General features: G+C 35.5%; 2 protein-coding genes across 3 annotated transcripts; one reads left to right on the forward strand and one right to left on the reverse strand.

Moving 5' to 3' along the window:
- Positions 1–525: 525 nt before the first annotated feature.
- Positions 526–4,243, forward strand: LOC108989585 (cytochrome b5-like). Its single transcript, XM_018963238.2, has 4 exons — positions 526–658; positions 853–952; positions 2,650–2,716; positions 2,825–4,243. Exons 2-4 carry the CDS (start codon positions 866–868, stop codon positions 3,073–3,075), a joined length of 405 nt encoding a protein of 134 aa, XP_018818783.1. The 5' UTR covers positions 526–658; positions 853–865; the 3' UTR covers positions 3,076–4,243.
- Positions 4,032–10,658, reverse strand: LOC108989583 (GTPase-activating protein gyp7-like). 2 transcript variants are annotated; one of them, XM_018963235.2, is made up of 5 exons: positions 10,028–10,658; positions 8,574–8,709; positions 7,746–7,795; positions 5,757–5,810; positions 4,032–5,597 (listed from the first exon to the last, which is right to left on the reverse strand). In XM_018963235.2, the coding sequence occupies exons 1-5, from the start codon at positions 10,171–10,173 to the stop codon at positions 4,352–4,354; spliced, it is 1,632 nt and encodes a 543-aa protein (XP_018818780.1). In that variant the 5' UTR covers positions 10,174–10,658; the 3' UTR covers positions 4,032–4,351. The 2 variants fall into 2 exon arrangements, with proteins under 2 accessions (XP_018818780.1, XP_035540128.1); XM_035684235.1 differs by having other exon boundaries at positions 4,037–5,597; positions 10,319–10,647.
- Between the last annotated feature and the right edge of the window lie 2,356 nt (positions 10,659–13,014).

The raw sequence follows: 13,014 nt of genomic DNA on the forward strand, positions 1-13,014 counted from the left end.
TATATAAATTATATAAAGATATTAGTAAAGGGTCGAAATTTTCTTTTAAAATATGTAGTATAATATAAATAAATCATTTTATCAAATTGAAATAATTTGTAAACAAACTTGAACTTATTCAATAATTTAAATGAGTTGTTTGTAAACATAAAATATAATATAAATGATATTTATCGTCGTGAAATATATAAATGTTTTATATTTTAAAAAAAAATTAATAAATGATTTATATAAAAAAAATTAATTTTTTAATAATAAAATTTATTTATTTTTAAAATAATTATGTAACGCCCACGAATATTAATAATCCGACGAATATTCGTAGGATTACTCAAAATAAAAACTCGACTTGAATGCACTACTTGTCAATCCAAGTTGAATGGTTTACCCCGTTGATACAACTACCCACTAATTTTCTACCTACCATATCCCAACAGATTCTTACCACCCACCGGTCGTACCGGTCCTTCGTCTTCGTTAAAGAATTATGTATCTAATTCAAACAAAAATGGCATTGTACGTGGTGTCCTTCGAGATCTTTGATTATAAATTTAATGTTACCCTCAATGGCGTTGTAGTCAACCTGGTATAGCCCTTGACTACAACAACCAAGTGAGGACTGCGACAACCTTTTCTCTGAAAGCATCCTCTCTAGTCGGTAAGAACGATTCTCTACTTTCCTTTTATCCCAGTTCAAATCTTTCCCAGTTCCTCTTTCACTTTTGTTGATAAATCTTCAGTTTTTTCTGTTTAAATTTTGCTGGGTTTTTTTGGACCTCTGTCATGGATGATTTCTAGATTTGGTTTGCGAATGTGTATGGATTTTTGAAGATTTGGGGTTTGGTGTGGCAGGATTCAGTGAAAAATGGCTTTGAAACCAAAAGTTTACCAATTTGAAGAAGTGGTGACGCACAACGAGACCAAAGATTGTTGGCTTATTATATCTGGGAAGGTCAGATCTTTCTTGGTTTACTTCTTTCTAATTTGTTTCCTCCCACAATCTATTTTTTTTGTTCATTCACTAGCTATCTGTTTGGTTGCTGAGAAAACTGAATATTGATTGCTTTTTGTTGTTGGAATTTTTTAAAGGACTGTACGAGCAGTTATATTATGTGTGGTTCCATGAACGGTATTATGAGAAATCTAACAATTTTATTATGAGAAAATTTATTTATAACCCTTATTTTTTACACAGTTAAGTGCCGATGTGCTATGCCAAAAAATTATTGATATTTTTTTTAAATTATAATGAGTCTCATGGGGTGTCAAAAAAATATTGATATTTTAGTTTTTTTTTTTTTTAAATTATAATGAGTCTCGTTATAAGGGGCGTGTTAATACTTATTTTAAAAAAAATGGTTAACATACCAGCTTATGTACACTAAAACTCATTTTCTTACCTTGGCTAATATTTTTGCAATATTTTTTTTATCAGACAAAAAGGTATTTCTGCAATATTTGTGAAATGTTATAGGAGGTATGTACAGTATGAAAAGAAAGGGATCTTTTTGTTTTCTTGGTCAATAAATGCAGTAAAATGAATAAATGAGAATTAAGTTTATTTTGCAGATGCGATGAGATGAATTAAGATTAAAGTTAAAAGTTAAATAAAATATTGTTTAGATATAATTTTTTTAATATAATTTTTATTTTGGGATTGAAAAAGTTGAATTGTTTATTTTATTTTGTGTATGAATTTGAAAAAATTATAATAATTAGATGAGATGAGTTGAATTGTGAAAACAAACGAGGTCTTAGGGATGTTTGGAAATATTTTTCATCTCATCCCATCTTATCTCATATCATCACATCTCATCTCATTTCCAAACATCATTGAAACCCAAATATTTTCAAATTAATCATTACAACTTTTCCAGCTTTTCAATTAAAAAATAAAAAACAATTCCAAGTTTTTTAAATTACAAAATAAAAATAATATTTAAGAATATTTTAATTTTATAATATTTTTTATTCTAGTTTTTCTCTCTCATTTTTCGAAACCTAATAAATATTTTATCTCAAATTATCTCACTATTATTCACAAACCATCTTACTATTATTTACAAAATTCTCATATTATTTTCCAAACATCCCTGATAGATATTCGGGATATACTCTGGCGCCTATGTAGACATGGACGGTTTTCCATTTTACTGCGGTTTTCTAGTTCTATTTTGCTCGTTAGCAAGGCCAGACTGTCTGGGCTAAGGTCTACTCTTGCCTTTCCCTTTTCTTCTCGTTCATCTTTTTTCGTGTATGTACTAGTTGTTTCAGGTATGCTATGTATGTTTAAGAAGCTTACCTATAGTTTCTGGGCCAAAGCTTTATCTTGATCTATCTATGATCAACATCTGTCAAATTTGTGCTATATGCCTGACATTGGATCAATAGATAGTGCAAATGCTGGTAAGTGACCACAAGGGGGAAAGGCAAGCATAATGTGCATTTAAATTGTATTTATCTATTTTCATGGTGGGGATGGCTTTGATCAGAGAGCATCATCCCTTGTGATGAGTACTGCTTTCTAGAAGTTTCTAGGAGGTGGGTTTGGGACTGAAGTCTCAAAGGAAAATCCACCGGCAGTGAAAGCAAGGTATTTTGATGTTTGTTTATTGAGATTTTTTTTTTTTTTTTAAATTTCAATTTTAGGTTTATGATGTATCTGCATTCATGGAAGATCATCCTGGAGGTTCTGAAGTCCTATTGGGTGCAACAGGTAAGGCTATTCTGTTACTTTTTTTTATGGAAGGAAGATAATGAATGACCATGAGCCTCAATGAATTGCATAGCATATGAAGGACAGATATTGTCTGAAATATTGCAGGGAAGGATGCAACAAATGATTATGAAGATGTGGGTCACAGTGAGTCTGCTAAAGAATTGATGGCAAAATACGCCATTGGTGACATCGATGCATCCACTGTTCCGAAAAAACGTACTTACATTCCACCCAAGCAAGCTCCTTACAACCCTGATAAGACTTCCGATTTTGTGGTTAACATTTTGCAGTTTCTTGTTCCGCTCCTGATATTGGGTTTAGCCTTCGCCGTCCGACAGTTCTCCAAGAAAGAGTAGTTAGTCCATTGCACCTTACAGTATGCCCTTTTGAAGGGCGAGTCATTTGTCCACTCTTGAATAATAAAAAAGGAGCTTTTCTTCTCGTGATTAATAATTTCTTTGAGACGTTCGTCAGTTCAGAATCCAGCTGTAATTGTAGTAGTTTTAGTGTCTTTCCGTCCTATTTATGCCACTGATTTCAGAACCATTGTAGTTTTTACTTGGATTATAAGCAAGATGGCTGTTTCATACCTTCAATTTTGTAGCTTTTGCGTGGCATGGTTTTTTGCGTCTTTGTATGGCATATAAAACAAGAGGGAGAAGCTCTCTGCTTTATCTCTGTATTCATCCTCCATCTCCATGCCCAACTACTACTCATTGCCAGAAGAGTGAAGCTCGATCTATCGCCGACCGTCTACCTACTAGCACATGCCTCCCACAAGCTTCCACCGTATGACCAAGTTTTCTCTCCTTGGCTGCGCTAATGCTTCAATAGGTTCTAGGTGAGTGGGAGTGGACAATGGAAACTTTGAAATTTCCACCAGCCAAATCTCCAGTCCATGCACCACAATGCATAAAAAATGGACTATCATGCTCTGCATCATCTAAATTATTATTAACTTTTTCTTTCTTCTGCCTTCGGAGATCGCAAGTTTCGGCTACAAATCTTGGCCAAGAGGGAGATGGTTACTTGTTGCCTTGCAGCCCTTTGGGCTTTCTGGTTCAAACACCAGGGAGAATTCCAGAATGGGTTTGTTCAATCTACTTTCAATACTCATTCAATTGCTAATCCACATATGGCTCGAGTCAAGTTGTTCCTGCAGAAAACGCTCACCTGTCGGTATGTCCAGCGTTGGGTTTGAATTTTATGACCAACTATGAAAGCACACAACTAGAGAGATGGCCCCAAGATTGATTCAATATTGCACACTATAAAAGTCAGTTAAGATGATGATGACGATGACGACAACAACGATGATGGGTAATAATGATGAGCCTGCCTGCTGTGATTTCCTTTTTTTGGACTGTTGTAGTAGTGTTGTTACAGAGAAAAAGTGGTGCGTGCAATGTCAAATATCAAAATGATTCATCTATATTTAACCTAATGCAAAGGACACTGAGAGCGGACAGTATCAGAACAAGCAATATAACTTCACAACACCGGCCACATACAGCAGCACCTCAGGTGCTTGTTTCATGTGCAGTGCCTAAAATTACTTCAGATCCTTTAAAAGAACCAAGATCCTTAAGAGAGAACTGCAACCTCATAAATCAGTCAAAAATTCTGCAGCCGTCAGAAGGATGTCTCTATCTTGTCATGGAGGGTCACCACCAAGGCGTGAGCGTCATCTAGAAGCTTCCACACATCAAGATGCCCGGCCATGCTATTACACTCCCTTAAAATCTCCTCCATGCTGCTATACTTCTCAATAATCAATTTCCTCCGTTGCAATACCGAAGCTGCAATTGCATAAAGTAACAAATCATCTGTTGGTGGGGCTCGCTGCCTTATCCTGCCCCACGCAGACTTGCTAATCCCAGCTCGAATGGCTGCCTGGTCTGCCCACATTACCTCCCAGAGACAAATGGTCTGTTCGAATGTTAATTCTCTCCTAAATAGTACCACCACCATTCTATAAACAAAAAAACAATCCTCAGCCTGGAGCTTCTCCAAGTGTCTGTAAAGGTGAGAGTCCTTGGACTTGATTATCCTTGAAACGGTATTGAGTTGCCTCCGGATTCCCACCTCATCAAGCCTAAAATTATGCCGAGCCTTCCTCATGAATCCCACAAAACACCAGAATGCCTCGTGATCCTCCGCAATGACTGAAATTATTGGAGAAAGAAGATCGCTCATGCCCTGGCAGTAACCAATTTCAGGATCATAGAGTGCATATGCTTCAAGAATAGCAACAAGTCGGGCAGCATGGAAGATCCTGCTGGGTTCCAGGTGATCATAATCCTTCAACCCCACTGCCTCAGCAGAACGGCATGCCCTAACCTCTGAAATTTCAGCTTGACATGGGGAGTATGGAATCCATTCTGAATTAGCACGTACAGCATCAAGGCGGATGATCCGCTGCCAAGAGGCAAAATCTTCATCATTGCGATATTTTGTCGAGACCTCTGTCCTCGAGGGAGAAGAATCCTCCTTGCAAATCATATCAGGATCATTCTCTCCTGTTCCTTCTGTGGAGGGGAAAGTCTGACTGACTTCAGGTTCTTCAGAGGAGTCTGAGTCCAATGAATCAGTGTCAAGTGTGGAGGCATCAGCATTTGTATTTCGTCTCGCACTATCGTCTCCTCCCAATAATGCATTAGGGTGGTTGTTGGAGAATTCTACATCTGAGCTCCTTTCCTCACTAGAAAGGGATTCCCTCGCACTAACCACATCTTCGGAACTAGGAGAATCTGTGTCCTGGGCGAGGCTCCCACTGTACCCATCACAGCTTATTCTACCAAATTCATTCAAATTAACACTATCTTTACTATGTTTTAGAAGTCGCCGGCATTGTCTGCGAAGTTTCTCATACTCCTTTCTGCATCCAGAGATTGGCACAGAATCACTGGGAAGGTTAGAAACCTAGGAGAGGTAAAATAAACACACTTGCACACAAGCGCAACCTCAAATTATCTGAGGTGAATATAGTGGTTGCAATTATTAAATTGAACTTTCAGAACAAAGTTGGTGGACATACCTTTTCTGAGTTCTTATATTATCTCTTTCTTCTTTGGAACTGTTCAAATCATAGCTGTTGAAACAAAGAAATTCAGTCAGCATACAGAGGTATGCTACCAACCTCCAGATACAAAAGGAAATGCAATTATGAAGTGGGGTTAACCAGCATAGCACATCTAAATATGTGCACCACGGAGAGGAAGAAGGCGATCAAATGATGAGAAGTGACATGCTATAGTGAAATTAACATGATCAAGGAAATGAGCTGTATAATGCAATAATTTCCAGCACCAGAACAATTGTTTTGGAAGGAATTAGTGTAAGGCTAAAGGAAAAAATCTGATTATCTGTCGGACTTCTAACTTTTAGAAACTTGTTCATTTTTTATTTAGTATGGCTAGCTCTGTTATCAATGCAGTAAAAAACACAATAATACAGATTTACTTTGATTGTCCATTCAAGACGAATTCCCAATGCGCGATGCAATTTACATCAATATGTAAAAGAAAAATTATTTACATCATTCTAAATGTAGCTTGATACTATTCATCTATGTAAAAAAATTTTATACATTTCCCTCTTACTCTCTTTCTTTAAATTTTTTATAAGTTGTTGGGTTGGCACTCTTAAAGAGTGGTTGGTTAAAATAGAAAAGGTAGGATTTGGTAAGTTATTTTAGATAAAAATATAGATAAACCATTGAGAATGCAATTAAGTTTTTTAGACGGACATAAAGGAAAAACCTCTTCTGGTGCTTAATCGATAAAAACCCTGAGTTCTTGAGAATTTGTTTTTCTGATAGGGAGGTTCTTGAGAAAATTCTTAAGCAAAAGGATAATTTTTTATTGATAAAAAGGGTGAAGCTGCCTTATAAATCTGTAACAGCCTCCATCTAAATGAGGATTGAATCCTAAAACCCTGGCATGAAATCGTTCCCCTTAATTAATTCTCATCCTAGCCACGCAATAGCTTAACTAATAATAATAATAAAAGACCTGCACACGCATAAAAAAGTAGCCATATGAGCAAAACCAAAACTTCTAACAGCTACAGCACTACGAACAACTACAACAATGCTTAAGGAGGTTTTGAAAATTTAAAATATCACTTTGTTGTGGCCAAGACACAACTTCCCAAAATTAACCATAGGTTGACTATCCAAAAACCAAGAACTGCACTTTAACTAAATGAACACATAGCCACAGTGGATATAAATAAAATTAGAAAGTACCCAAACCCCAAAGTGGCTTCTGTAACCCAATTGCTTTAGGTAAGGAGCCAGAAGGAATTTGAAAACCAAGGAAACAAAAAGAAAAAGTATGAACTCATGAAAATGAAAGCAGTTTGTGTTTTTATCCCCAAAGTAACCTTTCACAACCTAATTGCTTCAAATCAGGCACCACTGAGGAAACAAAACCAAGGACAAAAGGATAGCTGTGGAATTTTTTAGATAAGAAACCAAGACTTCACTAAAAAAATACAAAACACATAGCTGAAATACATAGGACATATACAAGAGTAACACCTAATTAGAAACGGGAAAAGATACAAGGGATGGCTGCGGATGACAAAGGGAGAAAACTAATGACTGAGAAGAATGGGTGCAGATAGGCTCGTACAGATTCCCAAAGCCTCATGCACTTGGCAGGTCAGAAATTTATGCATCAGCCAATCCATTAGTCATCTAGACTCAATGAGTATGAGGCCATCCAAATCCTTGTCAAGTATGCCAAGAATCAAGACCAAATTTCAGCCCGAGCAATAGACTTAGTGATGTTTAATTATTGAATTTTTTAATAAGGCCTGTCACACAACATACGAGATAATAATATTAGTAATATAGTTCTCCATAAGCAAAAGAAAGAAAGAAAAAAAAAGGAAAAAAGAAAATAATAGGGTCTATCACCTGACACAGGAGACTAAAATAGTAATTTTTTCTCTGCATGCACATGAACAGATGATACGAGAGAGAGAGAGAGAGAGAGAGAGAGAGTTTGAACATGCTTACACTCCTAGAAGGAAAGGCCAAACATCTGCCCTAATACTTGGATTGATACCCTGCAGATAATATGAAATTTATACTTTGTGAGTGCAGAAAAGGATGTAGCACAAGTACCTCTCTAAATTGGAAAAAAAAAAAAAGAAGAAGAAGAAGAAGAAGAACTAAGTGTTACAGAAGAAGGGAGGTCAAACAGCACAAAATCTTGGCCCAATAGCAGTTTAAAGGTTGGACAGGGAGCACCGTGGAAGTTCAATCAATGTCCCGATAGACCGGAGTGAGACATATTGTTGCAGTCAATATTTGGTCTATATCAATCAGCCAGAGTGCCCGACAAACATGGGTGGTCTATTCACGTTTGACTGCTACTTCAACTGCTGTGGCAGCAGAATGACAAATTTTTTATTCTTTTCATGCTTTTAGCTTTTTTAACTGAAGGAAAGTCCAAGCCACACTTGGGCTCATACTCCAAAAGGACCGGTCAATATTTCAATTGGAACCCATTTGAGTCATTATAAAGGGCCTGAACTTTTCCTTCCCAAGAAATGTGGGATCTCATTCACCACCTATCTACACCACATAATTTGAGATGTTACATTTTAAAATATTTTCAAGGGCATTTCCTTATTATCAGTTATTAGGGCTAGATTTTTCAATGTAACATATATAAAGGCATGTTTAAGACCTTTTGATCATTCTTGAATCTTTCAAAAACTTTTCTCTATTTTCCTGTGAATCCCAGTTCTATTTGTAGTTTAATGCCATTAAGCTGTTATCCCTACAGCTACCACCGCATCAAAAAAATATATAGAATAACTGATAAGGATGGTAACTCACTCCACTGCGAACTTTTTTCAAAAACTTAACTCCGCCATCACTGAGCTTCCCATCTGGCGTAAATAAACTTCTCCATTGATGAGGTGAGAGGGCATGTTTTCTTTTCTTTCGTGACCACGGTGACTTGAGATGACCCCTAAAAATGAAAGAAAGAGAAATATTAGTTATTGGAAAAAAAAAAAAAAAGAGAGAGAGAAAGCATTACCGTGAAGACAAAGGTTTCCAGCAATTACATATAAATTAGGACAGTTCTACATATAAAGTGTTAAAAAGGATATGAATGAAAGCATTAAGGCTTCGTTTGGTTGATTAATTCCTCTCAACTCATCTCAATTCATCATTACAATTTTTTCAAATTCCAACACAAAATATAATAAACAATTCAACTTTTTCAAATCCTAAAATAATAATAATATTAAAAAATAATATTCTAACAATATTTTATCATATCAACTCAACTCAACTCAACTCAACTCAATTCACTTTAACATCCAAACACAACCTAAGGAAAAATCTTTCTTTTTTTTTTTTCCAGGTGTCTGTAAGGGAATATAGGGGAATGAACTTGGGAGCGAAATCCCCAGTGTATCCCAAGTTGCTCAAATCAAGCTTTCACATTATGGCACAAAGAATGTAAATGTTAACTTATCCTTCAAGTTCAAGTTCAACTATTTTGGTAAATAACTAGCTCATTGGAACTCCAATGAGACGTCCCTCGGGGGCCTCAAATCCCAGATTCAAAGAATCGGCTACATCAGAATAGTAGTTTAGCATGCCAATGAATAAAATTAATAATAAAAACATATATATCCAGTTAGGACACTCTATTGGTGGGAGGGGGAGGGATGCCTGACTCCAGATGACCATATAATCCATCAGTTTTCGGTTGGATCATTTCATAAAAGCACGAGCTACAAGGTACAACCAGACAGGAAAAAACCCATTTCCATACAGATTATGATGATTAAATATCACATTGATTCCTGAACTTTTTTAATCATCTTAGACCCCCCCCAAGAACCCAATGCACATTATAAGGCACTACATATTTTCTATATGGAACCAAAAGATAATTATTATAATAATTTTTTTAAAAAAAAGAGGCGCTGTTTGCGAGAAACAAAGTAATATAAAAAATCCATTTCGCACAATCCAATTAATATCATCCCAAACCAAGAAGAAAGGAACAAAGAAATAAGCGAATTTAACATTAAAAAAACAAGGTTAAACAAGACCATATGGGTCAACTAAGTGACATAGAAGATCAATTCAAACGGGAAATCCACCCGCGGCGGCGGCTTTAGAAAGTAGATTGAGCTTAAGATTGGTACAGTAAACACGATTTGGGGCACGTGGGAATCGAGATCTGAACCGAATTAGTGAAGTCTACAGAAATCTGAGGTCAATTAAAGATATTACATAAACTAAGAGTTAGAAAGAGAGAGAGGACTCACCGATCAGAGGAAGAACAAGAAGCTGGTGAGGAAGACGCAACAATGAATAGAACCGAACGCAAATGAATCCACGACGAAGAAGGAGAGGAATTCGAGTTGGAATTCGAAGACGACGACGAAGTGTGACTTCGTCTTAGAGCTTTCATCTATTTAACACTTAAATTCCTACAATTTTTGTTTTTCCTTCTTCTTCACCTTTTCCTCTAGGGTTTCGCAGCTATAGTAGGTATCCCTTCTGTGGACAACAAAAACCAAAAAAAAAATCTTCCTTTGACTGGGGCATTATTTTACCTACGCGCGGTGAAAACTACAGCCGCGACCACGGCGACTCCGGCAAGCGCCGTGAAAACCACCACCGCATCGGTCGCGGATATCCGCGCCATCAACCAGAGCCAGCCGCCGCCGCCGCCTGAAAAGGTGGGACTGTTGTGGTGGTGGTGGTGGTGGTGGTGGTTGTTGCTGAACATGGAAGAAGGAGTGGACGTGCAAATCCAGAAAATGCCTTCTTCTTCTTCTTGTTCTCCTAAAGTCGTCTTCTTATGAAGAAATTTGGAAGGTATTTACAGCACACAAAGTGAGACCCAATCCCCCCCGAAGTGCTTTCTCTTTCTTTCTTCCAATGGAAGTCTTTTTCTTTTGTCTCTCTCTAGACCCCTATAAAAGAGCTTCAGACTCTCAAGCCCACACTAACCACACTTGAAACGACGTCGTTGCCACTGGCTTATTTGGTGGGTTTATCTGTTAATCCAATCATGTGAGGTAGGCAGGCACAACGGGTTGAATTATTGTGCTTTGGACTTTTGTTTTTTTTTTTTTTTGGTTAGGTTTCATGAATTTAAATATTTAATGTGGATCACATCAACCATTTATTAATTAAATTATTTTTCAAATGTGTATATATCTAATTATAATAAAAAAATAATAATTTTTTCTTAAGATTTTATCAATCCGATCACCATTAATTGATGTGACGTATTTTAAGTAATTTTTCATTTAAACGATCGATATTCCAATCCGCACAATTGGGAATGATAAATATACAACGAAGATTAATATTATTGCCTTTACCTAACATAATTAAATATGTGCTCACAAACTCATATAGAACATGATACTTCTGAATTTGAAAATGGTTTTTTTTTTTTTTTTTAATGAGTAAGGTCCCGTTAGATAGTGAGATGAGATTAGATGATTTTAAATAAAATTTAAAAGTTAAATAAAATATTATTAGAATATTATTTTTTAATATTATTATTATTTTGATATTTAAAATAATTGAATTATTTATTATATTTTGTACAGAAATTTAAAAAATCTGTAATGATGAGATGAGATGGTTTTAAATGAATTGAATAAAATAATATTATAATATTATTTTTTAATATTATTATTATTTTGAGATTTGAAAAAATTGAATTGTTTATTATATTTTATATAAAAATATAAAAAAATTATAACGATAAAATAAATTAAAAGTATTTTTGTATCTAAACGGGACCTTAAGATCTACCTCAACCTAATTCTTCCCTTTGGGATTTGAGAAATCTGGTAGAAAGGCTGTCCCACACACCAAACATTAGCAGGAAACCTTGAGAATTATGCATTTTTATGGATGTTTAAAGAAGACTCTTGATTGCCAAACTCTTGGTCATAACCTACCATTTCATGAGTAATTACATGAACCTGCTTCTTCATTATTATACTGATACGGCTACTTCAAGTTATCCTTTCTTCCTTTCATTTTCACCCCTTTTCACTGTTTTGATGGGCAGATTCATTTTGGTAGTCAATAGTCATCTCTTATTTTTTCTGGTCAAAACAATTAAATAAAGAAAGGCTTCAGGTTCAAGATTTAACTTGGATTGTGTCCATGAATTACAATAACAGACAAGGGTCGTTCAGATGATTATCTAAAACAGTGCCACTTTGAACTTTCTGAGAAAGCAGTAAAGGAAGGAGTTTCAGCAAATATGGATCATTTGCAGTTTAGCTGTTCCTTTATCTTGTATTTTCCATTTAAAACCTGGTCAGCTTCAGTCAAAACTTGATTTAAAAACCATCCTAAATCTGTCCTACTATATATATTTATATCTGATTGCAGTCAAAAGGTGCTCAAATTGATCTAAGTAAAAGACCAAGCTAGAATTTCTTTCATTTTTTTTGTGGCCCCATGGGCTAACCCAGAAAGGGTAAACAACTCTACATTAATAGAACCATTCTGGAGAGTTGAGACAGCAGATCTCATGAATTGCCTGAATATATAGTTTATCTGGGATTTCATGCAGTTCCAATAGGATGATCTGCACCCTGCATGCTAAGTCCTGATTTTGTGCTGTATTGAAACTTTCCAATTCTTAACTAACATCGATGATCTTGCACTCGCTTGTGGAAAAGAAATGGCATCACAAGCTGCAGACTGAGTCAAGAAAATTAGGCGCAGAGCCTTTAGAAGAAGAAGAAAAAGAAAAGTAAACAAGAAAAGAAAAGGGGAAGGGAAGGGAAATATATTCACATGCAGCTAAAGTATACACTGATGGCAGGAACGAGAAATCTTTTCACAAAGCTGCGGCTGCTCTGATAACATTATTATTTTTTTAAGGGAGTTTATCATTTTTTTCACTATAACTGTTACAGATATAAAGAGGTCAGATAAAATAAACTCATAAATTGATGTTATTTCGTAAAATTTGTTAGATCTATTTTATAATAAAAGTATGTACTACATCAAGCCACATTAGTTTGTAAGTTAATTTTTGTGTTATTCTTTTTTAACTAAAGTATTTTCCTTTTTTGTTATATTTATTGATATAACATATTTTAGATAATATTTTATTTAAAATTAATTATTGCAAATATCTGAAAATCTTGGAAGCATAATCATGTTTAAGCATTTATAATTTTCTTCATGATTGTGGTGGAAGAAGCATACAAGCATGAGAGAATTCATAAGGTCGGCCATGATCTCCCTCTCTCTCTCTCTCCTCAAA

The sequence above is a fragment of the Juglans regia genome, chromosome 13, assembly GCF_001411555.2.
Source record: "Juglans regia cultivar Chandler chromosome 13, Walnut 2.0, whole genome shotgun sequence".
Classification (NCBI taxonomy): domain Eukaryota; kingdom Viridiplantae; phylum Streptophyta; class Magnoliopsida; order Fagales; family Juglandaceae; genus Juglans; species Juglans regia.